General features: G+C 36.8%; 9 protein-coding genes, 33 non-coding genes and 2 pseudogenes across 49 annotated transcripts; 23 read left to right on the plus strand and 21 right to left on the minus strand.

Moving 5' to 3' along the window:
• Window positions 1–566: 566 nt before the first annotated feature.
• On the minus strand, window positions 567–1,434 carry Y57G11C.7 (annotated as a pseudogene). The gene is made up of 2 exons: window positions 862–1,434; window positions 567–812 (listed from the first exon to the last, which is right to left on the minus strand). Coding segments are annotated over exons 1-2 (819 nt in total).
• Window positions 1,435–1,619: 185 nt separating this feature from the next.
• Window positions 1,620–1,640, plus strand: 21ur-14478. Its single transcript, NR_060706.1, has one exon.
• Window positions 1,621–1,641, plus strand: 21ur-8904. Its single transcript, NR_060707.1, has one exon.
• On the plus strand, window positions 1,624–1,644 carry 21ur-136. Its single transcript, NR_060708.1, has one exon.
• A 62-nt stretch (window positions 1,645–1,706) lies between these two features.
• Window positions 1,707–1,727, plus strand: 21ur-6275. Its single transcript, NR_060709.1, has one exon.
• Window positions 1,728–1,867: 140 nt separating this feature from the next.
• On the plus strand, window positions 1,868–1,888 carry 21ur-13470. Its single transcript, NR_060710.1, has one exon.
• 21ur-2451 lies at window positions 1,871–1,891 on the plus strand. Its single transcript, NR_060711.1, has one exon.
• Window positions 1,892–1,908: 17 nt separating this feature from the next.
• On the minus strand, window positions 1,909–1,929 carry 21ur-4839. Its single transcript, NR_060712.1, has one exon.
• Window positions 1,930–1,937: 8 nt separating this feature from the next.
• On the plus strand, window positions 1,938–1,958 carry 21ur-8314. The gene has a single exon (NR_060713.1).
• Window positions 1,959–2,146: 188 nt separating this feature from the next.
• Window positions 2,147–2,167, minus strand: 21ur-9179. Its single transcript, NR_060714.1, has one exon.
• 21ur-14500 lies at window positions 2,148–2,168 on the minus strand. The gene has a single exon (NR_060715.1).
• Window positions 2,169–2,314: 146 nt separating this feature from the next.
• Window positions 2,315–2,335, plus strand: 21ur-13818. The gene has a single exon (NR_060716.1).
• Window positions 2,336–2,666: 331 nt separating this feature from the next.
• 21ur-2186 lies at window positions 2,667–2,687 on the plus strand. The gene has a single exon (NR_060717.1).
• A 39-nt stretch (window positions 2,688–2,726) lies between these two features.
• Window positions 2,727–2,747, minus strand: 21ur-12574. Its single transcript, NR_060718.1, has one exon.
• Window positions 2,733–2,753, plus strand: 21ur-8438. The gene has a single exon (NR_060719.1).
• On the plus strand, window positions 2,734–2,754 carry 21ur-2921. The gene has a single exon (NR_060720.1).
• On the plus strand, window positions 2,736–2,756 carry 21ur-15582. Its single transcript, NR_060721.1, has one exon.
• 21ur-10027 lies at window positions 2,738–2,758 on the plus strand. Its single transcript, NR_060722.1, has one exon.
• A 368-nt stretch (window positions 2,759–3,126) lies between these two features.
• On the minus strand, window positions 3,127–5,717 carry ptp-5.2 (Tyrosine-protein phosphatase domain-containing protein). Its single transcript, NM_070378.3, has 5 exons — window positions 5,655–5,717; window positions 5,345–5,564; window positions 4,992–5,298; window positions 3,388–4,151; window positions 3,127–3,334 (listed from the first exon to the last, which is right to left on the minus strand). Exons 1-5 carry the CDS (start codon window positions 5,666–5,668, stop codon window positions 3,191–3,193), a joined length of 1,449 nt encoding a protein of 482 aa, NP_502779.1. The 5' UTR covers window positions 5,669–5,717; the 3' UTR covers window positions 3,127–3,190.
• A 257-nt stretch (window positions 5,718–5,974) lies between these two features.
• 21ur-13564 lies at window positions 5,975–5,995 on the plus strand. Its single transcript, NR_060723.1, has one exon.
• Window positions 5,996–6,401: 406 nt separating this feature from the next.
• 21ur-6952 lies at window positions 6,402–6,422 on the minus strand. The gene has a single exon (NR_060724.1).
• A 152-nt stretch (window positions 6,423–6,574) lies between these two features.
• Y57G11C.5 (SERPIN domain-containing protein) lies at window positions 6,575–10,208 on the minus strand (the record flags this gene model as incomplete). 3 transcript variants are annotated; one of them, NM_001268897.3, is made up of 9 exons in its annotated part: window positions 6,575–6,956; window positions 7,077–7,267; window positions 7,437–7,820; window positions 8,690–8,800; window positions 8,844–9,130; window positions 9,294–9,408; window positions 9,453–9,516; window positions 9,967–10,087; window positions 10,153–10,208. In NM_001268897.3, the coding sequence occupies 9 exons, from the start codon at window positions 10,175–10,177 to the stop codon at window positions 6,647–6,649; spliced, it is 1,608 nt and encodes a 535-aa protein (NP_001255826.1). The 3 variants fall into 3 exon arrangements, with proteins under 3 accessions (NP_001255826.1, NP_001255827.1, NP_001255828.1); NM_001268898.3 differs by lacking the exon at window positions 10,153–10,208 and having other exon boundaries at window positions 6,647–6,956; window positions 9,967–10,043; NM_001268899.3 differs by lacking the exons at window positions 8,690–8,800; window positions 8,844–9,130; window positions 9,294–9,408; ... (1 more) ...; window positions 9,967–10,087; window positions 10,153–10,208 and having other exon boundaries at window positions 6,647–6,956; window positions 7,437–7,691.
• 21ur-2553 lies at window positions 6,948–6,968 on the minus strand. Its single transcript, NR_060725.1, has one exon.
• 21ur-8987 lies at window positions 6,949–6,969 on the minus strand. The gene has a single exon (NR_060726.1).
• On the minus strand, window positions 6,952–6,972 carry 21ur-7566. The gene has a single exon (NR_060727.1).
• 21ur-941 lies at window positions 7,342–7,362 on the minus strand. Its single transcript, NR_060728.1, has one exon.
• 21ur-8862 lies at window positions 8,002–8,022 on the plus strand. The gene has a single exon (NR_060729.1).
• On the plus strand, window positions 8,005–8,025 carry 21ur-4094. The gene has a single exon (NR_060730.1).
• Window positions 8,631–8,651, minus strand: 21ur-3468. Its single transcript, NR_060731.1, has one exon.
• Y57G11C.1135 lies at window positions 8,832–9,077 on the plus strand. Its single transcript, NR_060732.1, has one exon. It is a non-coding gene; the product is annotated as an Unclassified non-coding RNA Y57G11C.1135 (non-coding RNA).
• 21ur-1572 lies at window positions 9,210–9,230 on the plus strand. The gene has a single exon (NR_060733.1).
• On the minus strand, window positions 9,246–9,266 carry 21ur-14078. Its single transcript, NR_060734.1, has one exon.
• Window positions 9,597–9,807, plus strand: Y57G11C.1140. The gene has a single exon (NR_060735.1). It is a non-coding gene; the product is annotated as an Unclassified non-coding RNA Y57G11C.1140 (non-coding RNA).
• On the minus strand, window positions 9,620–9,806 carry Y57G11C.35. The gene has a single exon (NR_000397.1). It is a non-coding gene; the product is annotated as a small nuclear RNA Y57G11C.35 (small nuclear RNA).
• Window positions 10,209–10,403: 195 nt separating the features above from the next.
• vti-1 (t-SNARE coiled-coil homology domain-containing protein) lies at window positions 10,404–11,437 on the minus strand. The gene is made up of 3 exons (NM_070380.5): window positions 11,214–11,437; window positions 10,867–11,113; window positions 10,404–10,812 (listed from the first exon to the last, which is right to left on the minus strand). Exons 1-3 carry the CDS (start codon window positions 11,426–11,428, stop codon window positions 10,600–10,602), a joined length of 675 nt encoding a protein of 224 aa, NP_502781.1. The 5' UTR covers window positions 11,429–11,437; the 3' UTR covers window positions 10,404–10,599.
• A 107-nt stretch (window positions 11,438–11,544) lies between these two features.
• Window positions 11,545–12,502, minus strand: mrps-7 (Small ribosomal subunit protein uS7m). The gene is made up of 5 exons (NM_070381.3): window positions 12,384–12,502; window positions 12,243–12,338; window positions 12,011–12,190; window positions 11,807–11,964; window positions 11,545–11,762 (listed from the first exon to the last, which is right to left on the minus strand). Exons 1-5 carry the CDS (start codon window positions 12,495–12,497, stop codon window positions 11,642–11,644), a joined length of 669 nt encoding a protein of 222 aa, NP_502782.2. The 5' UTR covers window positions 12,498–12,502; the 3' UTR covers window positions 11,545–11,641.
• Window positions 12,503–12,972: 470 nt separating this feature from the next.
• On the plus strand, window positions 12,973–13,835 carry Y57G11C.3 (Putative 6-phosphogluconolactonase; the record flags this gene model as incomplete). Of its 2 annotated transcripts, NM_001380534.1 has the most annotated exons (2): window positions 12,973–13,008; window positions 13,062–13,835. In NM_001380534.1, the coding sequence occupies 2 exons, from the start codon at window positions 12,973–12,975 to the stop codon at window positions 13,833–13,835; spliced, it is 810 nt and encodes a 269-aa protein (NP_001366933.1). The 2 variants fall into 2 exon arrangements, with proteins under 2 accessions (NP_001366933.1, NP_001367136.1); NM_001380535.1 differs by lacking the exon at window positions 12,973–13,008.
• A 377-nt stretch (window positions 13,836–14,212) lies between these two features.
• On the plus strand, window positions 14,213–15,491 carry Y57G11C.43 (Protein KTI12 homolog). Its single transcript, NM_001028356.4, has 4 exons — window positions 14,213–14,431; window positions 14,486–14,882; window positions 14,936–15,041; window positions 15,089–15,491. Exons 1-4 carry the CDS (start codon window positions 14,347–14,349, stop codon window positions 15,407–15,409), a joined length of 909 nt encoding a protein of 302 aa, NP_001023527.1. The 5' UTR covers window positions 14,213–14,346; the 3' UTR covers window positions 15,410–15,491.
• On the minus strand, window positions 15,422–16,197 carry degl-1 (DEgenerin Like; the record flags this gene model as incomplete). 3 transcript variants are annotated; one of them, NM_001268900.2, is made up of 5 exons in its annotated part: window positions 15,426–15,501; window positions 15,549–15,647; window positions 15,713–15,829; window positions 15,882–15,960; window positions 16,016–16,197. In NM_001268900.2, the coding sequence occupies 5 exons, from the start codon at window positions 16,156–16,158 to the stop codon at window positions 15,472–15,474; spliced, it is 468 nt and encodes a 155-aa protein (NP_001255829.1). The 3 variants fall into 3 exon arrangements, with proteins under 3 accessions (NP_001255831.1, NP_001255829.1, NP_001255830.1); NM_001268901.1 differs by lacking the exon at window positions 16,016–16,197 and having other exon boundaries at window positions 15,472–15,501; window positions 15,882–15,899; NM_001268902.2 differs by lacking the exons at window positions 15,713–15,829; window positions 15,882–15,960; window positions 16,016–16,197 and having other exon boundaries at window positions 15,422–15,501; window positions 15,549–15,641.
• Y57G11C.36 (K Homology domain-containing protein) lies at window positions 16,191–18,553 on the minus strand. The gene is made up of 5 exons (NM_001392441.1): window positions 17,884–18,553; window positions 17,197–17,827; window positions 17,017–17,140; window positions 16,716–16,851; window positions 16,191–16,666 (listed from the first exon to the last, which is right to left on the minus strand). Exons 2-5 carry the CDS (start codon window positions 17,806–17,808, stop codon window positions 16,396–16,398), a joined length of 1,143 nt encoding a protein of 380 aa, NP_001379320.1. The 5' UTR covers window positions 17,809–17,827; window positions 17,884–18,553; the 3' UTR covers window positions 16,191–16,395.
• On the minus strand, window positions 18,370–19,406 carry Y57G11C.51 (DUF3362 domain-containing protein). Its single transcript, NM_001028364.9, has 3 exons — window positions 19,259–19,406; window positions 18,805–19,071; window positions 18,370–18,748 (listed from the first exon to the last, which is right to left on the minus strand). Exons 2-3 carry the CDS (start codon window positions 19,063–19,065, stop codon window positions 18,527–18,529), a joined length of 483 nt encoding a protein of 160 aa, NP_001023535.1. The 5' UTR covers window positions 19,066–19,071; window positions 19,259–19,406; the 3' UTR covers window positions 18,370–18,526.
• Window positions 19,407–25,410: 6,004 nt separating this feature from the next.
• On the plus strand, window positions 25,411–25,462 carry Y57G11C.1141. Its single transcript, NR_060736.1, has one exon. It is a non-coding gene; the product is annotated as an Unclassified non-coding RNA Y57G11C.1141 (non-coding RNA).
• A 148-nt stretch (window positions 25,463–25,610) lies between these two features.
• Y57G11C.1145 lies at window positions 25,611–25,705 on the plus strand. Its single transcript, NR_101975.1, has one exon. It is a non-coding gene; the product is annotated as a small nucleolar RNA Y57G11C.1145 (small nucleolar RNA).
• Window positions 25,706–25,711: 6 nt separating this feature from the next.
• Window positions 25,712–26,038, minus strand: Y57G11C.57 (annotated as a pseudogene). Its single transcript has 2 exons — window positions 25,962–26,038; window positions 25,712–25,905 (listed from the first exon to the last, which is right to left on the minus strand). Coding segments are annotated over exons 1-2 (271 nt in total).
• Window positions 26,039–26,350: the final 312 nt, after the last annotated feature.

The following is a 26,350-nucleotide window of genomic DNA, read 5'->3' on the forward strand; positions in this document are numbered from 1 at the left end:
AAATTTTTGTTTCAAAAGTTTGCAGATAGCTGTTAATGATTGAAAAAATATTGGAAAACCCACTAAGGAAAGGAAGTTTTGAAGGAAATGTCCAAGAAAGCTCTTTTCAGATTGAAAATTCAGTTGAATTCGCTTGAAACATTTATTATAATTCTAAATCATATCTCAAAAAATCAATATCTACTGAAAAATGCCGAATAAATCAATGAAAGAGCGGAAAAACGACAAAAACTTGAATTTTAGCTAGAAAATCGAAAACGGTGTGAGAAAACCGTATTTTGATTTTAAAAAAGCTGTTTTTAAATTTTTATTTGACAAAATAACACGTTTTTCGTCTTATTCCTGCAAATTTTTATAAAAATTTGATTTCTATCGGAAGATACGAATTCGCTCGAGGAAACCGAAGAAAAATAGCCAAAAATTACTGAAATGCCTGAAAATTGCCAAGAAAAAAACGAAATTGATATTTTGAAAGCTATTCAATCGATATAAACGACATTCAATAAAAACTTTAAAAAAATATCAACAAAGATGATTTATTCTCAATGGAATTTTAACAAAAATCATTACATATCATTAGAATCGTGAGAAAAACGGAAAGCTGACGGATCTCCAGAGAACTTTTCAATTTTCAAACAGTGTTCTTCGAATGAAACGATAAATTGGCCGGCATAATGAGTACGTCGAGGACAACAGTATTTTCTGTGAGAACTGAATTTCGGATCGAAAACTCTCGCCACTTCTCGAGTCTCGCATCTCGCATCTCGCAACTTGATCTCTTCGTATACAAACTGACCAGGTTTCATGAAAATCTGGAAATAATTCCACATATATTTGTTTATCAATCGAAACTCTTCTTACATTTCTGAACTTAATTGCATCAGAAACTGATAAATCTGGCGAGTCGGTGGAGAAACTAGAAAAATTGAAGAATCGTTCAATGGGGAAAATTACAAATCCACGAGAGTAAATGTGAATCGCTTTTGCCTGTTTCCATTGCTCCATTTCCAGAATTTCCTGGGATTGTTCGTAACCCTTGAAGCTTTGAATTCTGATTTCCTCGAGATATCCAGATTTGAAAGAGGAAAGGATAGAGATAACATCACTGAATCTAAAATCTTCTAATCTAATCATATATGCTTGGAGCATGGTAATTTCTCCAAACTATTTCGCGATGGTATTCGGTTCGAAACGTCCATTGACTTCAATATCACCCAACCGGAGCTTGGGATTTTTCATGATCACTGCCAAATCATCCAGCATCGCATTCAACGCATTCTTTTCGATATGCTTCTCCGGACGAGGAAGTCGTTGAACAGTGAACTGTACAAGGCAACCGGAATCAGTTGGATAGTAGGAAACTGCCAAGGTCCTGCTCGGAACAAACTTCAAACATCCAGGAAAACTCTTAATAGTCACGCTTCCCACTCGCATTTTTCGGCGCAATCAGTTGATAATCAAATCAAATTTGCAGGGTTAAGTGCATTTAGCATGAAAATGTATCACAATATCACTGAAATCATTCAATGTATCGCTCATTTTTCTATATTATCAATTATGTAATCAAAAGAGTTTACTGTTTCACCGTGTTAATATCAAAAATACAAAAAGTGTGTTTATTATTCTCAGATGGTATTTGAATCCACTAATAAATTTCCAACTGTTTCAATGTGTTCATATCAACAGCTTCACATGAAACTTGATAATTGGTGCCTGCTATTAGAATCCTCATTAATGAATTATAAAAGGTATGGGTCGATCAATAAACTTGAATAAGCATTAATTTTGAATGGTTGTTTTTGTAACTTGATAGTGTTTTTTATTGTTTCACAATTTTTATAAAATAACACACTTCATTACGTTCAAATATTGATACGAGTTTTGTGTACAGTTTTATGTACTTTTGAAAATGAAAAATAAAGGCATCTACCAAGTATTCAGGAACACGCATTGATAACAAAGATGTTCTGAAACAGTGTTTTTTTTAATTAAAAGTTTATCTCTAATTTTATTTTAAACTGCAAACTTCCAAAAAAATTCACGGACGACATTTTGTCTTGGATAAACACTATATTTTTAGGATAAGTCAGTGATACATGTTGTTTTTAAACAAAATTTTTGAAAAAAAGTTACAATTTTTACAATTCACTATAGTAGTTGAAAGATAATAGAAAAATGAAACTACATGAGATTTATTACGGCCTAATGAAACAGTAAATTTTTTCAGAAAAAAAATACACAGTTTAATGGTTATGGAAAATTTTCAGCTGTTTCAATGTGTATTAATATATGCAATTAAAATACAAAAAGCTAATTTTGTAATTTTTTGGAAAATATTTTGATTTGGAAATTTTATGATTTTTCAATGATATTGCTTATTTTCAAAAAACATTGAAATCCGCTGTCAGTTTTTCAAACTCTGATTTAATAAAATCTTTCTGAAATAAAATTTTATAAATTGCTTAACAGTTATCATTACGGTCTATTTTCTGCCAGATAAAGCAAAAAAAAATATTGAAACTACTTCTTACTTATTTTTCAAAATGTCACTGAAAATTCAGAGTGTTGCTGATTTTTCCACAATATTAATTTTGTGATCAAAATGTGATAATTTTCCACTGTATTACAGTGGTTATATCTGACAATCAGCGTATCAGATATTTTAATGATCAATTCTAAAGTTCCAACCGTTTCAACATGTTCACATTGGTTTTGACAATTGGAGTCTGCTATTCGATTTACTGGTGTCGATTTAAATTATTAATTTTGTAGCTTAAAATTTCATCGAAACATTAAAAAATTTATTTGAAAATCAATTAAGTTTTGCTCAAATACTAATAAAGCTTCTACTGTTCCACATGTGTTAGACGTTATTGCTCCAGCAGGCAGTGATGGCAAGCACATGAAGGTAGGCAGCGGCGTATGCTCAGAACATGTGAACTAACACGTGGAGTCAAAGTGCCTCATTTCGGTTTGATCTACGTAGATCTACAAAAAATGCGGGAGTTGAGACTAAGAGTTCGCAACTGATTTCGCATGGTTAAGAATGTGCTGACGTCATATTTTTTTGGGTGAAAAATTCACACATTTTTTGTAGATCAAATCGTAATGCGTGAATAAACAAGAGATTTCTATAAAATTGCTTTATTTTCGGAACGAAGGATCAATGTGTAAAGTCGGAGGAAAAAGTTCATTGAGGTCCCATCACACTCGGCTGATTTGCTTCAAGAAGAATATTTGTAAACTGCTTTGTCATCTCAACCGACTTCTTGTGAAGGTATTTGTTAGTCGGTGTCGACTTCTTATCTCCTTCTGCCGGTTTTGTCACTTTCTTCTGTAATTTTGGACATTATTTCCTCATTTTATGTAGAATACAAAAACCAATACCTTGATAAAGTACAGCAATGAAATGTACAAGGAACAATATTGACAGAATGAATCGACTGCTCTTGGTCTCTGGGATCGAATCGATTTGACAATATCCACAATGCATGGTTCGGCAACCTTTGTATCAATTGTGTGAACAGCAACTGCCAGTGCCAAGAAGTATCCAGCTCGTCCAGCTCCATGTTGTGAATTGATCATTGCATTGTCGTCGGCGGGTGCTTTGAGCAAGTAGCTATTCAGACCAAAAGCTTCTTTGATGGCAATTGCCTGTTTTACAGGAACACTGTCCACTTTCCAATTACTGATAACTGTCACATTGCAGATGATCGAATTGGAGCATCCGTGTGGTAAAACTTCAATTGAAAAACGAAACACATCATCACTGACATATTCCACTTTTCGATTATTGATCCACATCTGTCCGTAATTCTTGTAATCTTCAGCCTTTTTCGGGAAGAATTCAATGGGCTCATCTCCGACAATAACATCAATAGAAACGATTCTCTTGTCGAAAACTGCTTTCCAGAAAGTCTCCTCCGTATCCTTGACAGGAACTTGACCGATGTAAATGTTTCGACCCAATGGAATCTCTACACGACTGATATTCACATAATCTTTTTCAACTTTCAAAAGATTGGAGTCCAACGCAGGAAAGTCTTCCGATTGATTATATTTTGAGTTGGCCTTCCATGTTTTACATTCCTTCTCCACGTCTACTTTCATAGATTGCAGTTTTTCAAATTCTTTCTTCACTTCAGCCAGATCTGAAAAATTGAAATTAGAATAAAGCCGGAGTATACAATTTTCCAAATTCCTTCCAAAATCAGAACTCATTTTCAAACCAATCAGCAACGAATTTTATTGATTGAATATTGGGCGGAGCCAACTGCTGATTGGTCGTTGAGATCTCATTTTGAAGGAATTTCAAAAATGGGATAAACAAGTTGTAAATTTTGGTTTTCAAAAGGTTGGGTTTTATTTCTTTTTCGATTCTTTTTCTCATTTATGGGGTTATTCAGGTAGTGTTGCAACATGTATTTAAATACATTTATGACGTCATTTTTCTACACTTTTTAATTTTCCGATACTAGTCGAATAACTCCATCAATTTTAGGTAATATTTCAGCATATCGGGTTTTCAATAAGCAGGTCCCATCTAGGGCTGGCACAAACTGAAAGCGGATTGCGGCCGACAATTTCCGAGTATGCCCACTCACTATACTTTATCATAGAATGTTACAATGAGTGGCTAAACTCGTAAATTGTCGGCCGCCGTGAAAACCTGGACACTTGTGCGGACGCCGGACGTTCGATATGCCAGCCCTAATCCTACCAATTAGGGGAAATATTCGAAAAGAGGAGACAATGTGGGCGGAGCAAAAACCGTGCCAGAGTTGCAAAACTTTTGATATTTTTCAAAACGAAAATGTAGATCGAATTTTATTGTTCAGTTTTCTGCTATCCAAAATAATTAAAACGTGAAACCACAATTTTTCGATTTCATTTTTAAAAAAATATCCGCAACTCTGGCAAGGTTTTACACCGCCCACATTGTCTCAACTCTTCGTATTTCCCATATTCTAGTGTTTCGAAAAAATGCTAACCAATCGAATCCATCCAGTTCTTTGCAACGTCTTCTCCCACCCACTTATCTGCACCTTCAGTAATAGTACTCTTGTGTGAAACTGGAGTAGCTGTAGCCGAGTTCGGAGCACCTTTCGACTTTTTTCCCGAATTAACAACCTCTTTGAGTGGCTGGGTGGCATTTTCAGCTGGCAGAAGAGCAGGCATGCCTGTAGTTGTGACTGTTCCAGCGACACTAGTTGCTATTGGAAGTGGTGGATCATCCTCAACTGTCTGCTTTTTATGATCTGACAGCATTTCACGTGATCCAGGTGATAGTGCAGGAGTCTATAAAAAGATGCAATTATACTTGAAACTGTAAAACTGAACTCACTGCAGCCTTCGAATCTCTCTTCGGTTTCCCTTTTTTTGCTTTTTTGGATTGAGCACTTGTTTCCGGCTCTCGACCTTTCTCGTCATTTCCTCTTGATGGTTTTGGTTTTTTGGATCCTTTCGTTCCACCTTGCTTTGGAGGATCAGCAACATCTTTACTAGCAGTACTGGCCAACGCTTTTCCGTCTTTGTTCTTTGATCTCTTTGTATTTTTGTTACCGCTGAAATTAGGAACTTTTAAATGCTTGAGAAATCAAGAAAACTGGGCATTTAATCAGAACGAGACAGCACTCAAATCTCAGAAAACTTACAATATATTTTTCATCCTCCTGTCCTTCTTGATGTTTCGATTCGATAATTTTAAATTCCAAACTGATTTGATTTTTAAACTTTGCCCTTATCAGAACTATTCGTGGCACAATGGTGAATAATCTGTCACGCGGAAATGTTTTTTATTGAAAAGTTGAAATTTTATCGCAAATTTTGAGAAAATCGTTTTGTAAGGCGCATAGATTAATTCGGTTGGGTCTTGCCACGTAGGTAGTTGTTGAATTTTTGAATTTTTTTTTTGAATTTCTACAGTCGCATTTTCAAGTATTGTTTAAAATAATAGTTTACAAATAGTGAGTTCTAGAAAAATAAACTTTTGTGCCTTTTCTATTCTAGATTCTAGATGGATTCTAGATTTATTAAAAATATTATTGGTATGTTTGTGGGCCATGAAACAGAATTTAAGCCGCGCTAGAGAGGTTTTTGTTTCGAATTCCAATTTTCACAGGTATATACAGGCACAAAAAAACAAAAATAAAAATTATGGATCTCCGGAAATGTTTTGATAGATTTGGATTCTAGATTTTTTTAAAATATTATTGGTATGTTTGTGGGCCAGGAAAGTGAATTTAAGCCGCGCTAGAGAGGTTTTTATGTCGAATTCCAATTTTCACAGGTATATGCAGGCACAAAAAAACAAAAATAAAAATTATGGAATTCCGGAAATGTTTTGATAGATTTGGATTCTAGATTTTTTAAAAATATTATTGGTATGTTTGTAAATTTTTTTGAAAACAGCGGAAAAGTAATTGAACAATTGATGCTATCTGAAATTAATGTGCCTCGTGAAACAGAAAATTTTTCTGAAAATTCATTGTTTCGATTTTTGAAAGATTTCAACTGTTTCATCGTGCTATATTTCTGAATTCAAGATTCAGTTTTGCATACTCAAAAATTGAATTTTTTAAAGTCTATTTATTCTCAAAACTTTCATGTGGTTAGTATCATTTTATCCAATAGTTTTGTAGTTGAATCAATTTTTCCTTTTGAAAATCCGATTTGCCAAATGTCTCCAACCTTTTGACTTGCTCTTATCATCGTTTTTTATTTCTGGTTTTTTTGAAACTGTAATTTCTGGAGATGAAAGTGATGATGTTGAAGATGCAGTCGTAGATTGTTCCAGATTTTCGACTTTTTGATTTTTCTGTTCTTTCCGTGCTCTTTTCTTATCCTTTTCCTTTTCTCGGTCTTCAGATTTACGAACTCTTCTCATCAATTTCTGTTTTCGAGTCTCTTTTGGATATCGACGGTGTTTTGTGATGTACGTACGATGATGGCGGATTCTACAATGACTAATGAATAAATTAAAAACAACAAAAAAATTTAGAGAAATGTTGAAACAGAAAATAATCGTTAAATTAAAATTTCTAAAATATTGTTTAAAAGTAAAAAATTATAAGCACCTTTCGGGGGCATTTATGAAAATCTCCGTTGATTTCGGTGGCGGGGCTCCAAAATAAGATCCAGTGAAGATGGGGATTCCTTGAACCATAACAAGATATGTAAATGGAGAATCAATACGGGCAGCGTAGGATTGATGTTTTTTCAGAAGAGAATCAGAGTCTACACGATTATGGAATGTATTTTGGAGAGCCTGAAAATTAAGGAAAATTTAAACTTTATGCTCAAAAACGCAATCATTTGCGTCAGATATGGTCTGTACATGAATACGTAATTGAATACAATTGAATGCAACACCAAACTCTTATCGCAGAAAAGAACTATTTGAAACAGTAGTTTTTTTTACAACAAAAATTGCTCAACTTCTGTGATGCAGTCAACTTTGCTCCATTCTTCTTTGTCATCACATTTCCACGTATCCCCTCACTTCCAACTCTCAAATGAGCCCAATGCCAAAGTGAAGCCATTGGTGGAGCCTTTTGACTTTGTCCCAAATCCGGTTGTACTCCATGTCTCATTAAATTCTTCCACAAATCATGGCAGCTATCAACAGAAAATTGTGGAAGAAGAAGTCTGCCTTCAGTAATCCATTGAGCTGTGTAGAGCTCGTCGAGCATTTTTGAAAGAGATTGGGTGGTGAGTTGACGATTTGCATAGGGAAGGCTACCAATAAGATGGGGACGGAGAATCAAAAGACTTCCAAAGCATGCAGATGACAGACCGAATTTGAACGGGATTTCGAAAACCTGAAATGATGGAAATTTGCACAAAATGATGTGTTTTCCAAGAACAATCTTTTGTACCAAAATTAGAGAAAACAAAGGCAAAACAACGAAAATTTTGATTTCATCGCAGACACTTTTTAGCGAAATTTTTTTTTTAACTGTTTCAACATGTTCATATTAAGACTCAAAGTCTAGAGTTCATTGGTGCATTGACTTCTAAAGCAATTTTTTAAAAATTTGTAACATTTTTAGCTGTTCGATATGTTCACTACAATAATTTCTAGAGCATGGTTTAATTATAAGATTCCAGTTTTCTATGTGTCATTCTAAAATCTGACGATTTTATCAAGGTTGTGTCATAGGCTCATCTATGATGCCTATGATGTCTGGCGTCTCTTGTCTCTCAAGCCCACATGGCTGTGGAAACGCAGTCATGTGAGTGAGAGAAGGCGAGAGTAATGCGGCTGTGTGTCTCACGAGATTACATTCAGTTCCATCTTATGTGTTGGCGGAGAGTGGTCACCACCTGAAGACCTCTCTCCGTCTTCCTCAATAAAGCATTATAATGAAAACCAATGTTTTCTATTATGTTGAAAGCAAGATCGAGGCATAGATCTTCGCCTTTTACAGTTGGATGAGCTGAATAACTTTATTGATAGCTATTTTCTTACAATTTTTCAATTGATTAGAGAAAATATTTTTTATTCATATTAAACACGCTGTATAGATTTAAAACAAAAAGGGAAATCTGAAATAATTTTTTTGACAAAAAACCTAAAAGTTTCGAAATCTCCTTCGCTTCCAGGGTAATTAGAACATGGTTATTAATTTGAATGAAATAGTACCATCCTATCAAAAACTTTTAAATTTGGCTCATAAATAACAAATACCTGAAACTGTTCCATATTAATTGTCCGATAAGCCGTCCGAATCTCAAAAAACTCTTCATTTTTCTTCTTATGATAAGTACATGCAAAACGGTTTAGACCAGCTTTTCGTGTCTGAAATCATCTGATTAATGTGTAAATTTAAGACCTACAGTACCTTTCCAATCCACGTGGCATTCAAACCTGCAGACCCATATCCATTGGTGGTCAACAGAGATGGGCGATTCAAGGAAACTGGTGAAAAAGTCAATGAATTGAGAAACTTTGTAATACGAGACGGACGGAATGAAGCAAATACTTGTTGAAATGCCACGTCATTGCTCTTTATCATAAGCTCTTTGCTGACTGTAGTAGTTTCTTGTTCATCTACCAGAAATCTAATAAAGCAGTAGAAATGTTTAGGATGTTGGAGCTCCGCGAGCTTTTGAGCCATTTCTCGGATTTCTGGAATGTCGAATTGGAAAAATAAAAATGAACTGTTTCACGTTGTTGTTATAAACTGCGTTTTCTATGCAACCGTTACTGTGGAGACAATTCTTTCAAAACAAATACCACACAAAGCTCAAGAAACTGACATAAAATGGTCACTTCATCTGCCAAAACTTACCATCAACATCTGAATCAGTCAACTCAAAAAGTCTATGCAACGTCTTGGTCATTGCATTCTCCGATGCAAGTGTGATGATTACATACATTAGTAGAGAAGGTACTGGGCAATAGATCTGAAATTAAACTTTCGGAAGATCTGAATTTCTAGGCCATGTACCATGTTGAATTGGGGATTTCTCGAGAATATGGGGCACGTTGTGGTGAGACAGGCGGTGGTCCATCTGAAAACTACATTTTCATCCGTTTTCTAGCGATTACTTTGGCTCCTAATGAAATTCTTTGCTTTTTTAAATCAGCCTGTATTTCTTTTTTGCCCCCTCGGGGACTGGGCCGAGCCCGGCAGCAGTGCAACGCCGGGACGACCCTTGGAAAGACGGAGCAAGCCCCGAGTCTTCCCTAGTTTCCAAAAATCATATAACCTTTATTACACTCATTCGAGTGTATACCGTAGGTTAATACGATAAGAACAGATACTACACTTTGATCTTAGCTAATAAGCCGAAGAAGCGATACTGAAAAACTTTCGTGGCTAGTGTGGTTTGGGGCAGTGTACCGACAAATACAGGGCGCGCGTGGAGCACTATGAAGTTGACTGTAATAAGCGACAGAAGTACTGTACTTCTTAAAGGCGCATGCTTAACTAATATCAGAAGTTTTCAGGCCTAGTATACCTCAAAATTGTTTTCTCGCCATCAGAAGTGTTGGAATTGCTCTCCGAGCCAGTTCTTCCCGTAACCATTGATAGCATTTTTCGAAACGGATTCCATGATGTTTGCGATTTGTTTCGAGATTCTTAAAATGTTGAAACGTGGCCGCCAAAAAAGAAAACTCGGCCTCCAATCATTCAAATAACTTACCAGTACTCTTTGAATTGTTAGACATGACTAGTAGTCGGATAAACAAGAAAATAAATTTGAAATCGAATTTTCATCGAAAATGGAAGGCATTTTGGGGTTCACGTGGTTTTATAATGTTTTCTCGGAGAGAAAAATGCACATAAAATTAAATATTCATGATGAATCAGGGAAGGAATCACAGTTTCTCGAGGGAAATTATGGATTTTTTATTTAAAAAGTGGGTCCTAACGATCAGTTTGTATCAACTCGAAAATCAAAATTAATTTATCAGAATCAGACGAGAAAATATAAAATAATTATATACATTGCATTTACATGAAAAATAAGCAAAAAAATGACTAGAAAGGTCCAAAATCACAACTATATATATATATATATATAAATAGAAAATATGTCACTTTTTTTATGATTGGCGGTTGTAAATGGGGCAAGCAAAGACTGGAAATTTTAGATAGCTTTGTAGACAATGTACAAAAACATGAAGGAAAGTAGAAAAGTGACAATTAAAAGGAGTAATCTATTCTGAATTGCTCGACGAATCATCGAGCTTAACGTCTTGTTGGCTCTTCCCAAGTCGGCGTTTGATTGGCGCAGGCGATCACGGGAACGACCGATTGTTTCACGTTGACTCGCAAGGTTGGAGAGCATTTCGGCGCCGATCTGGAATTAATTTAGCACATTTTGAAGAGAATTGAAGGGTCGAAGAGACTCTACCTGCTCCGTCTCAACAGCAATCCGATGTGCATCTTGAACTTTCCGCGTAGACCTCTCCAATCTCTGAGTATTTGCTATCAGTTGATCCTCCTGCCTATGCTCATCTAATTGATCATCAAATGCCAATAATTCATCCCGATCAGCTTCTTCTCTGACTCTTTTTATAGCTTTTTCCAGCTCTGTGTCCAATTGTTTCTTGTCACTTTGATAGCTTCGAACACGAAGTTCGTATTTTGTGCGTTCAGTTCTGAAAAGTACTGAATTTTGCAGCCCTGCGGCGCAGTTTTTTTTTCTCTTTTTGCAAATTTTATGTTAATTACAATTTTAATCAAAGCAAAAAAACTAACGTATTCGACTCCAACTCCCTAACAACCAGCTCCATCTGATCCAGCAAATCATTCACTTCTTCCAAACTTTTTCGAATTTCCTGAACTGCTCCGGCTCGATCGGACGATGGCAGAGTGTGCACGCGGCCGATTTTCGAGGTGATTTCCGCAGTTTGAAGCGAATATTGCTTTTCGAATCCACTGAGCTGCTCAACTGTTGCCGATTGGTTCGACATCTGGAAGCTCTGGTGGTAGGTAATTAGTAATTAATGAAAGCAAATTTTAAAATAAAAGGTATTGAAGGTATAATGATTGCCTTTCGGAAAAACGGAAAGAAATAAATCGATATTTTCAATTCAATTCAAAAGTTTAAAAACACAAAAAAAAGTAACAAAACAAAAGAGAAACGATAATCTAAGCTAATTATAGAATGTCTAGAAAATGAATAATTAGGCACGATAATGTGCATATGCCCGATTCGCTTCACAAGTCTTGTGCAATTCCTGTTTCGCTTGAATCGTTGATCCTTCGTTTTGACTGGCGGCGAGAAGCTCGGTCGCGAGGATGTCTCTGGAATTAAATAAATTATAATTTAAAAATAGAAATTAACCCACTTGAAATGTGTCTCTCCATGTTTCGATCGAACTCTACAAATATCTCTCATCATTTTCATTGCTCGAAACTCGGCTTCTGGTTCTTCAATTGGAAATGGAACCTGATAGGTGGTTCCTCCTCGGGTTACACCTTGAAGCTTCATGAGAGGATGACAATTCTGAATTTATTTTTAATTAACCAGTCAATAAAATATAAATTCTCACTTTAATTCCCTTTTTCGCAACAAGAAATGGGTCTAATTCGATACTTTTCTTCTCTTCTTCGGAAGCCTTTGCCCATGCCTTGTACTGCCGGCGCTTGATGATTTCCAACGCGCTGAGCACATTCTTGCGAGAAGTCTCCTTTTCCCCGTCTTTTGTGCACACTCGAATTAGTTTGTCGATCTTTAAAATAGTATTTGATTTTAAAAAAATATTCAAAGCATTGCAAGTTTACCACATGATCTCTGTAAAATACTGGTGTCGCATCACTTTTCATCGCTTTGAGGAACAAAAAGTTGCGCTCATCATCCGAATCCAATGGTTTTCGGAGCTAAAATAATAGTTAAGATTTATAGATTAAAACAAACAAATTAACCTCTTGAACATTCGTTACGGGATCTCTGAATACTCTTGGATCGTACATATTTGATGTGGAAGTCGTCGAAGAAATCCATCGTTTTTGAGCGAATCGCGCCAGTTTTGTGGTCATATTTACTACAAATAACAATATTAAGTATTTGATAATTAAATTGCAAATCATGAAGCTTTGAAAACTGCAAAAATATGCGAAGAAAACTCGGAAATCAATGGAAAATCCGTGGACTCGCTCGTATTTCGACACAAGAGTGCAGTGGAGCATGCTTGCATACTCTGCGTCTCGTCTTTTTGCATAGTCTATCGTCTCAATAAACTGGGCGCGCATGCATTTCGGAGTATTGTTGCTAGACATTTATCACTTTTTGTTTTTTTCCTGTTTTCATCGGCTTTTTTCTGAATAATAATAATACAGTTTAAATAAATTAAAATTCCTTTTTCTTATTTATGACACCTTCCTTTAGCTTTTAAAATAAACCTGGTTTATTTCGTGAAGAGAAATCCTTTTCATGTCATAAACGATTTTATTTCTTGCTTCTTTTTCAGTATTTCCGCTCACTCAGCCCCCGCTCATTCCGTGGAGAATATCAATGTGTCTCGTTAACGAATTCGTATCGAATAGCAATGTAAAATCTCGTTTCAAATGTATTTATTCTTTATAAAACAAAATTATTTTCAGATGAAGCCGGCGCTCAACGTTTCTGGCGACGAAAAGGAGCTCATCCTTCAGCTGCGTCGTTATCTCGAGGAAAAGCTCACCTATCTTCTAGATCAAAATGGTACAGTCAGTATTGGAGTTTCCGGTGGATCGATGCCACGAGTCTTTTCGAAAGCTATTCTCTCTTTGCCACAAGAGCAGCTGAATTGGAAGAGGATTCGAATTTTTATGGTTGATGAGCGTAACGTTGATCTGGATAGCGAGGAAAGTAATCAGGGAGAATATTTGAGATTATTCCCGAATGAGCTCAGAGACGTTTTTGTGCCCATGCAAATTTTCAAGGATCCCTGCCTCACCGCCCAACACTATGAAATCAGTCTTCGTAAATACTTGCTCCCGGAGCAGCTCAACAATACTGCTCGTTTCGATATTCTTTTCCTTGGAGTTGGTCCAGATGGTCACACTGCAAGTATCTTCCCTGGAAAGGAGCGGCTGGAGAAGATTACCGAGCTAAATTGGGTTTCCGTCATCACAGACTCCCCGAAACCTCCACCATCTCGTATCACACTTACTTTGCAAACTCTTCAACACGCCAAAAACGTTGCTTTCATCATTTGCGGGAAACAAAAAGCGGAAATTGTACGAGGAATTTGTGATCGTGATCAAAAGTATCCGGCCGCTCAAGCACGTCCATTCAACGACAAATTGACACTATTCCTCGATGAAGACGCAGCAACTGGTGTACCGGATAGAGATTCGTCGGATTCTGACTCTCCTCCACCGTTTGACGGATGAGCAGCATCTTGTGTGATATTAAAATATATACCTAATTTCTTTTTTTTTTCTCTGTAATTTTCTCTTATTTTTTTCATTAAGTCGCATTCCTCCTTATTCCTTTAATTATGGCCATCATCAAAGAGAAACAAAAAACCACAAAAAAAAATTCAAATCGTCGTGAAAGTTTTAAATTGTTTCCGGATTTCCTCCAACTGTAAAATAAAATTGCAATTTTTGAATTTATGAAATTCAATTTTCTAAAATATTGTAAACGGTTCATTACCGTGAATTACTTTTTTTAGATGCGGAACTTCAAAAAACTACAGGATCGATCGGGGAATTTGCTCGTTTTATTCTCTTTTTCGAATGAAAATGCGATCCAATTTCAATCTCTTATAGAGTAAAAAATCGTGCCGCAAGGTTGCAAAATTACGCCCCGCCTCTATTTCTGTGCGACGTTGTTTTTTGCAAAATTCATGGATTGAAATATGTCAAAATTACTGAAATATAAGGATTATTCTAGATATTTATGCCTCTTATCATTGTTACCGGTCATCCATCGTCTGGAAAATCTACAGTTGTTGATAGATTAGCGAAGAAATTCGAGGAAAAAGGTAAAAATTGTGTATTTTCTGCTTTAAAATTTCTTAAAATTCCCATCATTCCAGGCAAAGACTATTTGATAATACGGGACGAAGATTACGGAGGATTTGATCGAAAAAACTACGAATTTTCGAATAAAGAGAAGGATCTCCGATCTTGGATTCGATCTCAAGTTCAACAGAATCTAACGAAGAATAAAGTTATAATATGTGATGCTTTGAATTATATCAAAGGATATCGATATGAATTATTCTTAGCCGCTAAGATGAGCAAAACCACGTATTGTGTCGTCGAGTGCTCGCCTCCCGTCGCCACGTGTCACTGGCTCAATGAGCAGAAGCCTGAAGTGGAGAGATATCCGAAGGAGATTATCGATCAGTTGATGATGAGATATGAAAGGCCGGATACGAAGTTGAGATGGGAAAAACCATTGTTTGAGGTTAAAATTGGTACTGCTGAGAAGTGAGATTGGAAAATTAATTGGAAAAAAAAATAATAATTGTTTCCTATTCCAGAGCCACGCCTGTAGACTTCGATGAGGATATGGCGATAGACTTGGAGCATCCTGCTCCGAGATTTGCGAGCATTTTTGAAGATGAAATTGTTGAATGGATTTGTAATGTAAGTGAATCCTAAATTATCGAATAGAAAAATAATTAGTTTTCCAGGGAACAGAGCTCACAGAAAACCAATCAACACAGACAGTCCCACTGGCGCCGACAAATTTTCTTCACGAGCTGGATCGATCCACACAAGACGTTGTTACAGTGCTTTTAAATGCTCAAAGAACTGCAGTTCGCGGTCAAAACCTGACGATTCCTGGAGCAACAGACGGAGCCAATACGATAAAGTTTATGAAATTGAGAACGCTGCCTGAGCTGAATCGACTGCGACACCAATTTGTGAACATGTCGAAGAAGGATCCGACAACTGATAAGGAGAAGATTATCACGGGATTTGTCGATTTTTTGAATTGCAATTTGAGATGATTGTTTTGTTGTTTGTTATGACTTTATTTGAAAATGCAGAAAAATAAAAATCCAAAGTTTTATCATGTATAGGCTTGTGAGTAGACGGTGAGCTGAAAACAAAATTCCGATTCATTTTAAATTTTGTAAATTTAATTACCAAGGCTTCCAGCTCAGGAATCGCTCGAACTGCACTCAATTTATATGGATTTGTATTACAGAATGTGATTGATGGGAAGTTCGACTCTACCATTCCAATCTACAATTCTTTGGCTTCAATAAAATAATAAAGATTTAAAAAAAAAAGCGATTTAAGAAATTTACATTCAGATTCACCAATTTTTGAAACGAAAAGTATTGGCGAACGGTGACGGTGATAAGGTAGACGAACAAAACGGCGCTGATAATGAGCAAGGTTGTCCAGAGAAGGATCGTTGGCCACTGGAATCATGGAATCTCTGAATTTGAAGAAATATTTGAACCTATTACTTACTGAAAGAGATTGAGCCATGTGAGGGATTCCATGCCACGAACAAGACAATCCCCACTCGTGTACAGCACTTTTTGTTTTTCTGAATCCGAAAATCTATGGAAAAAGCTAGAAATTTAGAGTTTTTTTTATCTTACGACCATCTCGTTTCATCGACTGGTTTATCTTTCCATTGATCATTTTCAATGTCTTTAATGATTTCTTTGAATTCTCCATCTGAATCGGAAAAGTCCAAATCACTGTCGATAATCGAACTTTTTCGCTGCCGAACTTCAGACATAAGATGTGAAACAAAAATTGAGAAGAAAATTTACAAAACACTGAGCTTGTGCTCTTTTATTCTAACAAACACTGGCTTCAAGCCTACTTTTTTAAATTTTAGATGAAGAAAATGGAGAAGTGCTCGGATTTCGGAAAGAAATATGAACAATCAAACGGGGGAATGGAGCATAAATAATTTAACAAGAAATGATTACAGGAATAAGGGGATGGTGTAGGTAATTATAATTACATCTGGTTACTTGTTAGCGTTGTTGGATTCGTTATTAGCTTGGTATGATGGACGTGGTTTCGTGTTGAAGAAACGACGAGGTGGCAGAGTGGTGGTTGTGGTGGTGGTGGAGTTGGAGGATCGAGCACGTGGAGCATTGATCGATGAGCACATGCGATTTCCAATTTCCTGGGCCTTGCTGATGTCTTCTGGACGTCCGAAAAGATGGGAATTGGCGATACGGACGCGGTTCATGAGCTCGTACATGTGCATCATATGGAATACATCATCCATTTTTCTGAAATTAAATTAGATTTTAAATATATTTTCTCAGTTTTACAACTAACTGCATTGAGCTATGATTGTTGTTGGAATGCTCAATAAAGCTTCTCATCATCGCACACTTTGGATTGTAACAGTCGTTCTTTGACTCATGGTGGCTTGGGCTGTTGCCTGGCAGACGATAACCGTATGGAAGCAGGTCTGTAACAAACGTAATGTATATTTTTAAGTTTTTATTTGGGAATTTTCGAAAAAGTATTATCATAATTATTATAGAACACGAAATGGGTGATTGATAGACACATGAAGGATACAGGTAGATACAGGAAAATTATATATATATAGGAGAATTTTAAAAATACTAACTCTGGAACGGATGCCCATAGTCGCCGGATCCTGGAGATGTGGCTGAGCCGCGAGGTTGGTAGGTACCATTCATATTGGCAAGAATGAGCAATTGTTGACGCTTCAGCTCGTCGTTACCGTCAGTCTGAAAACTTTTATTATTGGTGGATAAAAGCGATATTTTTATTATTTTTCACTCACTGGTACATCAAGAATTGCTTGAATGTGACCGACGCCACCTTTCAAGAGTTTTGCAGCTTGCGGCATATCTGCTGGAACAGAAATTTGCACTCTCAATGGACCTGTAGTGACATCGGGATTCGAGCTTGATCCATCTCTCTTGGTTCTTCCGAGGATTGTGATGCGGCAACCAGTTGTCACTTCGAGCTGCTTTGCAGTTGTTCCACGTGGTCCAAGAAGTCTTCCAACGAAGTTGTAATCGGGAAACTTTTCTACTGGAACCATGATAGTCTCCGTGAGCATCGAACCATCGCCACTCATTTGTGAGCCACCATCATGAGCATCGTTTCCTCCGACTTTCTGAATCTCCTTGTCGATCAAGTTGAAGACATGGTTGAAGCCGCCGCTAGAGTATTGAGCCAGCTGATGCTTCTCGCCTTTCAGCGCATCGATGTAGGCTTCGACATCGTGCAGATTCTTCGACATCTCCTGATCCGAGTGGTTTGAAGTGGATTTCAGCGACTTTTGAGAGTCATCCGACGGTGGCGGAGTCAGAAGAGACGAGTGTTGATGCTTTTCGGCGAGGCGGAGAAGTTGAATGCCGTCCGTAAGCGAATCGGCAGAAGAACTCATTGTCAGGCAGAAGATGACTCTGAAATTAAAAAAAAACATTAAAAATTAACAAAAAAAAATAGAAAAAAAACTCACACGACTGAACGAAAAACGTTTTAAAACTGAACTTTTCCGGGAAGGTCATCGGATCAAAGACGGGCGGATGGATGACGTGGCAAGCTCACGTGGAAACACCACATCAGCCGCTGCGTGAACTTTTGCTCTCATTTATTAAAAAATATATTTAATATTAAAAATATTTTTCACTTCACGTGAGCTGTCGTTCTTTTTTCTCAGTGTGTGAAGTGAAACTTCGGCGTAAATTGAAAATGAAGTGAAAATTCCTACGTGAAGTTAAAAATCCTCCATAAAATGAAACTCCTGAATAGACTTGCGCACCTTTTGCATAGAATTCTGCACCACCTGCATAGAATTTCGCAACTCGTGCATAAACTTTCGCTGATGCGTAAGCCGAGAACGCAAAAAATAAAAATAAATCTGAACTGAATGTTCTTTCAACAGAAAAAAATCGCAGAAAATAGCAAAAATGCAAGTGCGCTCTATAACAAATTTCCATTCGAAGAGACAGTGATGATTTATTCATAATTACATGGTAAATTGCAAGAGGGGGCACCTGTTTTATAAGATTAATGGCAAGGGGGAGGGATGCGAAATAAATATTTTACATGATAGCGGGGTAAGTATGAAATGTTAGTTGGGGGAAAGATCAATCAATCAATCAAGGGGCGGCGTGGAATCGTGGCGAGCGTCTCTGTGTGCTGGTAAGTGGAGTGGATGACGACGACGGCGAGGATGATGTGGAGGATGATGTGGAGGATGATGGCGTGGAAGGGTCCGGTTGCGGAGACCATCGTGGCGAGCGTTTCGGATTCGCTGACAGGCCTGCATCGCGACCAGCCCTGCGTCTTGCTGACGCTTCTCGTGCATTAGCTCGAACGACCTGAATAATTGAAGCAATTAGGTTCCAATCATAAATTGAATACGTTTATAACATACCTCCTTCGCTGCATCATTTAATTCCTCCCATCGTTTCTTGTCGCTCAACCTCTTCTTCTCTCGTTTTTCGGCTTCCTTCGCCCTTTTCACAGCATCAGAAGGCTTGGCCTTCTTCGGCCCACTTCCTTTCCTCGAAGCTCTGTTGGCGTTGCTTTTCGCATTTTCCTCCTTTTTCTTGCTCGGAGACATCTTCTTGTACGATTCCTTTGCGGCGATGGCTCTCTTTGACAGATCGTAAAGCTGGGCTGGTTGGGATCGCATCTTGTTCTGGAAGAAGACAATGAAGAGAAATCACAATTACCGGGGCTTTTCAAGTAGTTCGTAAAATCAAAGTGTATTTCAAGATGCTCGTTGCCTTATAAATTTAAAAACATGTATTTAAATAAAGTTTGTGACGTTATTTTGCCACATTTCTCGGAAAAATCGTGATCAAATATTTATTCAAAACACTTACCGTTGTTAGGAAAAACAATTTGAATCCAAAAATATAGCAGGAAAAATCAAGGGAGGGCAACCACCAGTCGCCCAGAATAAAAGACAGAATGTCTAACTGTCGAGGTGTGGGGACGTCGTCGAATTAAATGCACAATACGCAAAGGTACGCAAACACCGATGTGTACCGTACTCCGAAATGTTTTTAATTTCCATGTTTTAAACTAGGAAATCGACAAAAATGAGAGTTTTAAGCACAAAAACAGAGCTTTTGAAGCAAAAAATTATTAAACAATACAGATGACATATGCTCCTAGAAAATACCAGAATGAAGGTGTTTTTGAGGAAAAAAAATTTAGGCCAAAATTTTTTTTTAAACAACAGTATTTTCGAGGAATCAGAGAAGTTCCCGATTTTCCAACAAGTTGAATCTGTAGAAGACTTAAGAATACTCTCGAAAAAAGTAGCTCTACAGAAGTATTTTAGGCCAACGGAAGGTTCAAATTCACAACAAAAGTCAATGTGGAATAGATTTCTTGTAGAAACTGAACAATAGGAACAGAAAATAACTTAATGACTTATTCTGTAGTAGTTCCAATCTTTATGAACACATTTTCAAGTACTAGATATCTTCCAATCGAGAAAAAAATCTGGATAGGTTCGGTTTTCTTTTACGTCGTCAAGTGTCCTGATATAAGCTTTCAATGTGTTTATTGGATCACGAAATTCTCGTGAGAGCTCTTGTCAGCATAAGCGCACATCAGCATAAGCATATTCAAAACGTGAGCATAAGCATATTTCAAAGGTTTCAGCATAGGATAGTTGGCAATGAGATTTTGCAATAAAATGTGTCCAACTAGAATGTTGTTGGCGATAGTGTCAAAAACATTTGGTTTTTTAGGTTTCAATGTTTTTTTTTTCGATTTATGAAAAAAAAAATCCAAAGGGTACCCCTTACAAAAATTTTCTAAATTTTTTTTTGAAAACTTTTTTTGAAAACTTTTCAAAATTTGATCAGATGTTATAGAAAAATGCAATGTTTGTTGTTTATCTAGTTTAGATGTTCTGAACACGAATTCAGACTAAAACCTGATGTATAGTAGAACCTCAAAATTCAAAAAACGCACTCACTTCGGATGCTGATATCTCCGTGTAATAATTTTTTATGACAAAGTGATCAACTACAAAGTTGTTTATCTTAATATAAAGTACAATTTTGCAGTTCATCGTTTTTTATCAAAAAATTGGTTGGATGAGATATGAATAGAAAAAGAAGAAGAAAATACAAGCATGAAGGTGCCGAACTTTACACAACTTTATCTCGACCAGCAATTTTTTTGGTGAAAAACAATCAACTACAAAGTTGTACTTTAGATTAAGATAAATAACTTTGTGGTTGATCACTTTGTCATAAAAATTTTTCCACGGAGATATCAGCATCCGAAGTGAGTGCGTTTTTTGAGCTTAGGGGTTCTACTATACCTCAGGTTTTCGTCTGCAATAGTGTGCAGAACATCCAAACTAGACAAAACTACAAACATTGCATTTTTCTATAATATCTGATCAAATTTTGAAAAGTTTTCAAAAAAATAAATTTTGGAAAATTTTATTAGATAGAGGTAGTCAAAGAGCATTTGAAGGTAGTCAATGAGCAAAGGTAGTCAATGAGAAGGTAGTCAATGAGTGTTTGCCTAAATAGTTTAAACTTGAAATTAAAATATAAACTCATAGAAAATAATGTTTTCCTGGTCTACTTCCAAAAATATTATTGGGAAAACTGAGTATTGGTCGCTTTTTGGCAATACACACAAAATTCTAAGAACAATCGACAAGTTATTTTAACATTCAATGTTTTTGATTATCTTAACCTATCTATATATATTTTTTTTATCGTAAGTTTGATTTTAACATTGTTCTCTCTGGTGCTACTGGCACTGCTCCACCTTTATTTCTTTGAAGTCACACAGTAGTAAAAGAGCTATGTTGGTAAACCGTAGTAAAAGAGATTCCGTAGTAAAAGAGCCGATTGTAGTAAAAGATCTAGATGTGGAATTGGTAGTAAAAGAGATTCCGTAGTAAAAGATCCAATTGTAGTAAAAGATCTAGATGTGGAATTGGTAGTAAAAGAGATTCCGTAGTAAAAGATCCAATTGTAGTAAAAGATCTAGATGTGGAATTGGTAGTAAAAGAGATTCCGTAGTAAAAGATCCAATTGTAGTAAAAGATCTAGATGTGGAATTGGTAGTAAAAGAGATTCCGTAGTAAAAGAGCCGATTGTAGTAAAAGATCTAGATGTGGAATTGGTAGTAAAAGAGATTCCGTAGTAAAAGATTCAATTGTAGTAAAAGATCTAGATGTGGAATTGGTAGTAAAAGAGATTCCGTAGTAAAAGATCCAATTGTAGTAAAAGATCTAGATGTGGAATTGGTAGTAAAAGAGATTCCGTAGTAAAAGATCCAATTGTAGTAAAAGATCTAGATGTGGAATTGGTAGTAAAAGAGATTCCGTAGTAAAAGATTCAATTGTAGTAAAAGATCTAGATGTGGAATTGGTAGTAAAAGAGATTCCGTAGTAAAAGATCCAATTGTAGTAAAAGATCTAGATGTGGAATTGGTAGTAAAAGAGATTCCGTAGTAAAAGATCCAATTGTAGTAAAAGATCTAGATGTGGAATTGGTAGTAAAAGAGATTCCGTAGTAAAAGATCCAATTGTAGTAAAAGATCTAGATGTGGAATTCGTAGTAAAAGAGATTCCGTAGTAAAAGATCCAATTGTAGTAAAAGATCTAGATGTGGAATTCGTAGTAAAAGAGTTCCTGTAGTAAAAGAGATGCGTAGTAAAAGATCAAGTAGTAAAACAGTATTTGCCCAAGGATCCCCCCTTATGAACTGAATCTTCAGCTCCAAAGGATCACAAGGGTCCCCCTCATGAACTGAATTTTCAGCTCCAAAGGATCACAAGGATCCCCCTTTATGATCTGAATCTTCAGCTCTAAAATTTTCCCTCTTATGTTTGAAAAAATATTGAAAAAAAAATTGTTTTGGAATTTTTTCAAAAAGTGTTTAACTTTATAGAAAACACAATTTTGGTAGTTCTTACAAGTTTGGGAATTCATATTGCATTTTTAGCTAAACAATTAACCAAATTAGAGTTGACTGAGCGTATAGACGTCTTACTTTCTAAGACTTATAACTCTGTTGGTGTTTGAATTAATAAAATGTAGACAATTGAAAAGTTGTTGGCAACAATATGAAAAACATTTTGTTAGTGGGTACTTTCTAGTTATCTTTAGTGGCTGCGGAGATGTGAGCTCCAAGACAACCAAAATATGCTAGATCTGTGCTCAACAATATCTCAGTTCTGGACAAAGATGAAAAGATGCCTACAACTATGAAAACGTTTATTGCTTCGAACTTAGCATGGTTGTGGTTGAAGGCTTTTTGATACCTCGCCTCTAGAATTAGATACATTCGTTTTAAGACAGGAGGTTTTGTTGTTCAGAGCCCCAAGGAATGTCGGTTTGACTTATAGAAAACACCTATTTTGGCAAGAAAATGTATAGAAACAACCAAGTAAGTGATTTCTACAATATCTCATGAATATTTGAAAAATTTTGAAAAAAATTTTTTTCAATTTTTTCAGAAAAAAAATCCTTACAAAAATTTTCAAAATTTTTTTCGAAAATTTTTTTTTGAAAACTTTTCAGATTTTGGTTGGATCTTATAGAAAAATGCAATTTTGGTTGTTTTTTCAGTTTGGATGTTCAGAACACAATTTCAGTCAAAAACCTAAGGTATAGTAGAACTCCTATGTATGTAAATCGAATTCACTTTGGATGCTTACATCTACGTGGAAAAATTTTTACGACAAAGTGATCAACTACAAAGTTGTTTACCTTAATTGAAATTACAACTTTGTAGTTGATTATTTTTCATCAAAAAATTTAATGGTCGAGATATGAGCAGAAAAGGATAAAGGAAATTTAAGCATGAAGTTGCTGCACTTAACACAGCTTTATCTCGACCATCAAATTTTTTGATGAGATACTATTAACTACAAAATAGTACTTTAGATTAAGAGAAACAACTTTGTAGTTGATCACTTTGCCATAAAAATTCTTCAACGGAGATATAGGCGTCCGAAGTGAGTTCGTTTTTGAACATAGGAGTTATACTATACCTCAGGTTTTTGTCTGAAATCGTGTTCAGAACAGTCAAACTGAAAAAAACTATAAACATCGCAACTTTCTATAAAATGTAATCAAATTTCAAAAAGGTTAAAAAAAAAAATTTCGAAAAAAATTGTGAAAATTTTTGTAAGGGGGGACCCTTTGGATTTTTTTTCTGAAAATTGAAAAAAATTTTTTTCAAAATTTTTCAAATATTCATGACATATTTTAGAAATCACTTACTTGGTTGTTTCTATACATTTTCTTGCCAAAATAGGTGTTTTCTATAAGTCAAACCGACATTCCTTGGGGCTCTGAACAACAAAACCTCCTGTCTTGAAACGAATGTGTTTAATTCTAGAGGCGAGGTATCAAAAAGCCTTCAACTACAACCATGTTAAGTTCGAAGCAATAAACGTTTTCATAGTTGTAGGCATCTTTTCATCTTTGTCCAGAACTGAGATATTGTTGAGCACAGATCTAGCATATTTTGGTTGTCTTGGAGCTCACATCTCCGCAGCCACTAAAGATAACTAGAAAGTACCCACTAACAAAATGTTTTTCATATTGTTGCCAACAACTTTTCAATTGTCTACATTTTATTAATTCAAACACCAACAGAGTTATAAGTCTTAGAAGAAATCCTTTGGAGCTGAAGATTCAGTTCATAAGGGGGATCCTTGTGATCCTTTGGAGCTGAAGATTCAGTTCATAAGGGGGGACCCTTGTGATCCTTTGGAGCTGAAGATTCAGTTCATAAGGGGGACCCTTGTGATCCTTTGGAGCTGAAGATTCAGTTCATAAGGGGGACCCTTGTGATCCTTTGGAGCTGAAGATTCAGTTCATAAGGGGGGATCCTTGTGATCCTTTGGAGCTGAAGATTCAGTTCATAAGGGGGGACCCTTGTGATCCTTTGGAGCTGAAGATTCAGTTCATAAGGGGGACCCTTGTGATCCTTTGGAGCTGAAGATTCAGTTCATGAGGGGGACCCTTGTGATCCTTTGGAGCTGAAGATTCAGTTCATAAGGGGGGATCCTTGAGATCCTTTGGAGCTGAAGATTCAGTTCATAAGGGGGGACCCTTGTGATCCTTTGGAGCTGAAGATTCAGTTCATAAGGGGGACCCTTGTGATCCTTTGGAGCTGAAGATTCAGTTCATAAGGGGGGACCCTTGTGATCCTTTGGAGCTGAAGATTCAGTTCATAAGGGGGGACCCTTGTGATCCTTTGGAGCTGAAGATTCAGTTCATAAGGGGGACCTTTGTGATCCTTTGGAGCTGAAAATTCAGTTCATGAGGGGGACCCTTGTGATCCTTTGGAGCTGAAGATTCAGTTCATAAGGGGGATCCTTGTGATCCTTTGGAGCTGAAGATTCAGTTCATAAGGGGGGATCCTTGTGATCCTTTGGAGCTGAAGATTCAGTTCATAAGGGGGGATCCTTGTGATCCTTTGGAGCTGAAGATTCAGTTCATAAGGGGGACCTTTGTGATCCTTTGGAGCTGAAGATTCAGTTCATAAGGGGGACCCTTGTGATCCTTTGGAGCTGAAGGTTCAGTTCATAAGGGGGGATCCTTGTGATCCTTTGGAGCTGAAGATTCAGTTCATAAGGGGGGATCCTTGTGATCCTTTGGAGCTGAAGATTCAGTTCATAAGGGGGGGGGTCCTTGTGATCCTTTGGAGCTGAAGATTCAGTTCATAAGGGGGGATCCTTGTGATCCTTTGGAGCTGAAGATTCAGTTCATAAGGGGGGCCTTTGTGATCCTTTGGAGCTGAAGATTCAGTTCATAAGGGGGACCTTTGTGATCCTTTGGAGCTGAAGATTCAGTTCATAAGGGGGGACCCTTATGATATTTTGGAGTCTTATCAGTGTTTTTAGAATTTGAAAAAAACCGGAATTTTTTTGAGAATTTATTTTTTAAAAATTAAAAAAAATTTTTTTGTTAAAAATTGTCTTTAAAATTTGCAAATACAGTGTGAAACTATCACTTTCCGTATAAAAATATTTGGAAGAAAGAAAAAACTAAATTTGAATGCGCGCGCAGAAGGTGTTCAACAGAGCGCGTTTGCTTTTCGAACCTGTCGGGCGCATTAATTTGAAATCTGTTTTCGCCACTCACTATAAAATTGCTGATTAAGTATAGTGAGTGGCGAAACTCGGAAATTGTCGGCCGCCGTGGAAACCTACCCCAAAACAAAAAGATATTCTCCCAACCGGACCCTGCCTCTTCATCAACTTCTTCCACGCCATCATCCACATCATCCTCGCCGCAGCCATCGTCGTCGTCATCCACTCCACCGACCAGCACACAGAGACTCAGTGGAGTGGATGACGACGACGATGGCTGCGGCGAGGATGATGTGGATGATGGCGTGGAAGAAGTTGATGAAGAGGCAGGGTCCGGTTGCGGAGAATATCGTGGCGAGCGTTTCGGATTCGCTGGAAGGCCTGCATCGCGAACAGCCCTGCGTCTTGCTGTCGCTTCTCGTGCATTAGCTCGAACCACCTGAATAATTGAAACAATTAGGTTCCAATCATAAATTGAATACGTTTATAACATACCTCCTTCGCTGCATCATTTAATTCCTCCCATCGTTTCTTGTCGCTCAACCTCTTCTTCTCTCGTTTTTCGAGCGTCTCTGTGTGCTGGTCGGTGGAGCAGATGACGACGACGTTAGAGTGGTTAGAGTCATTATTTTAGGTGAATGGTTAGAGTCATATTTTTAGGTGAATGGTTAGAGTCATTATTTTAGGTGAATGGTTAGAGTCATTATTTTAGGTGAATGGTTAGAGTCATTATTTTAGGTGAATGGTTAGAGTCATATTTTTAGGATACGGTAAAATGTGCAAGCGCGCTCCATTGGACTTTTCACATCTCAATTTTCGCAACTCTCCCGATTTGAGGCGTTGTGCGAAATGATATATCTGCGTCTCCTTTATCAGTACACTCT

The sequence above is a fragment of the Caenorhabditis elegans genome, chromosome IV (assembly GCF_000002985.6).
Source record: "Caenorhabditis elegans chromosome IV".
In the NCBI taxonomy this organism is placed as follows: Eukaryota; Metazoa; Nematoda; class Chromadorea; order Rhabditida; family Rhabditidae; genus Caenorhabditis; species Caenorhabditis elegans.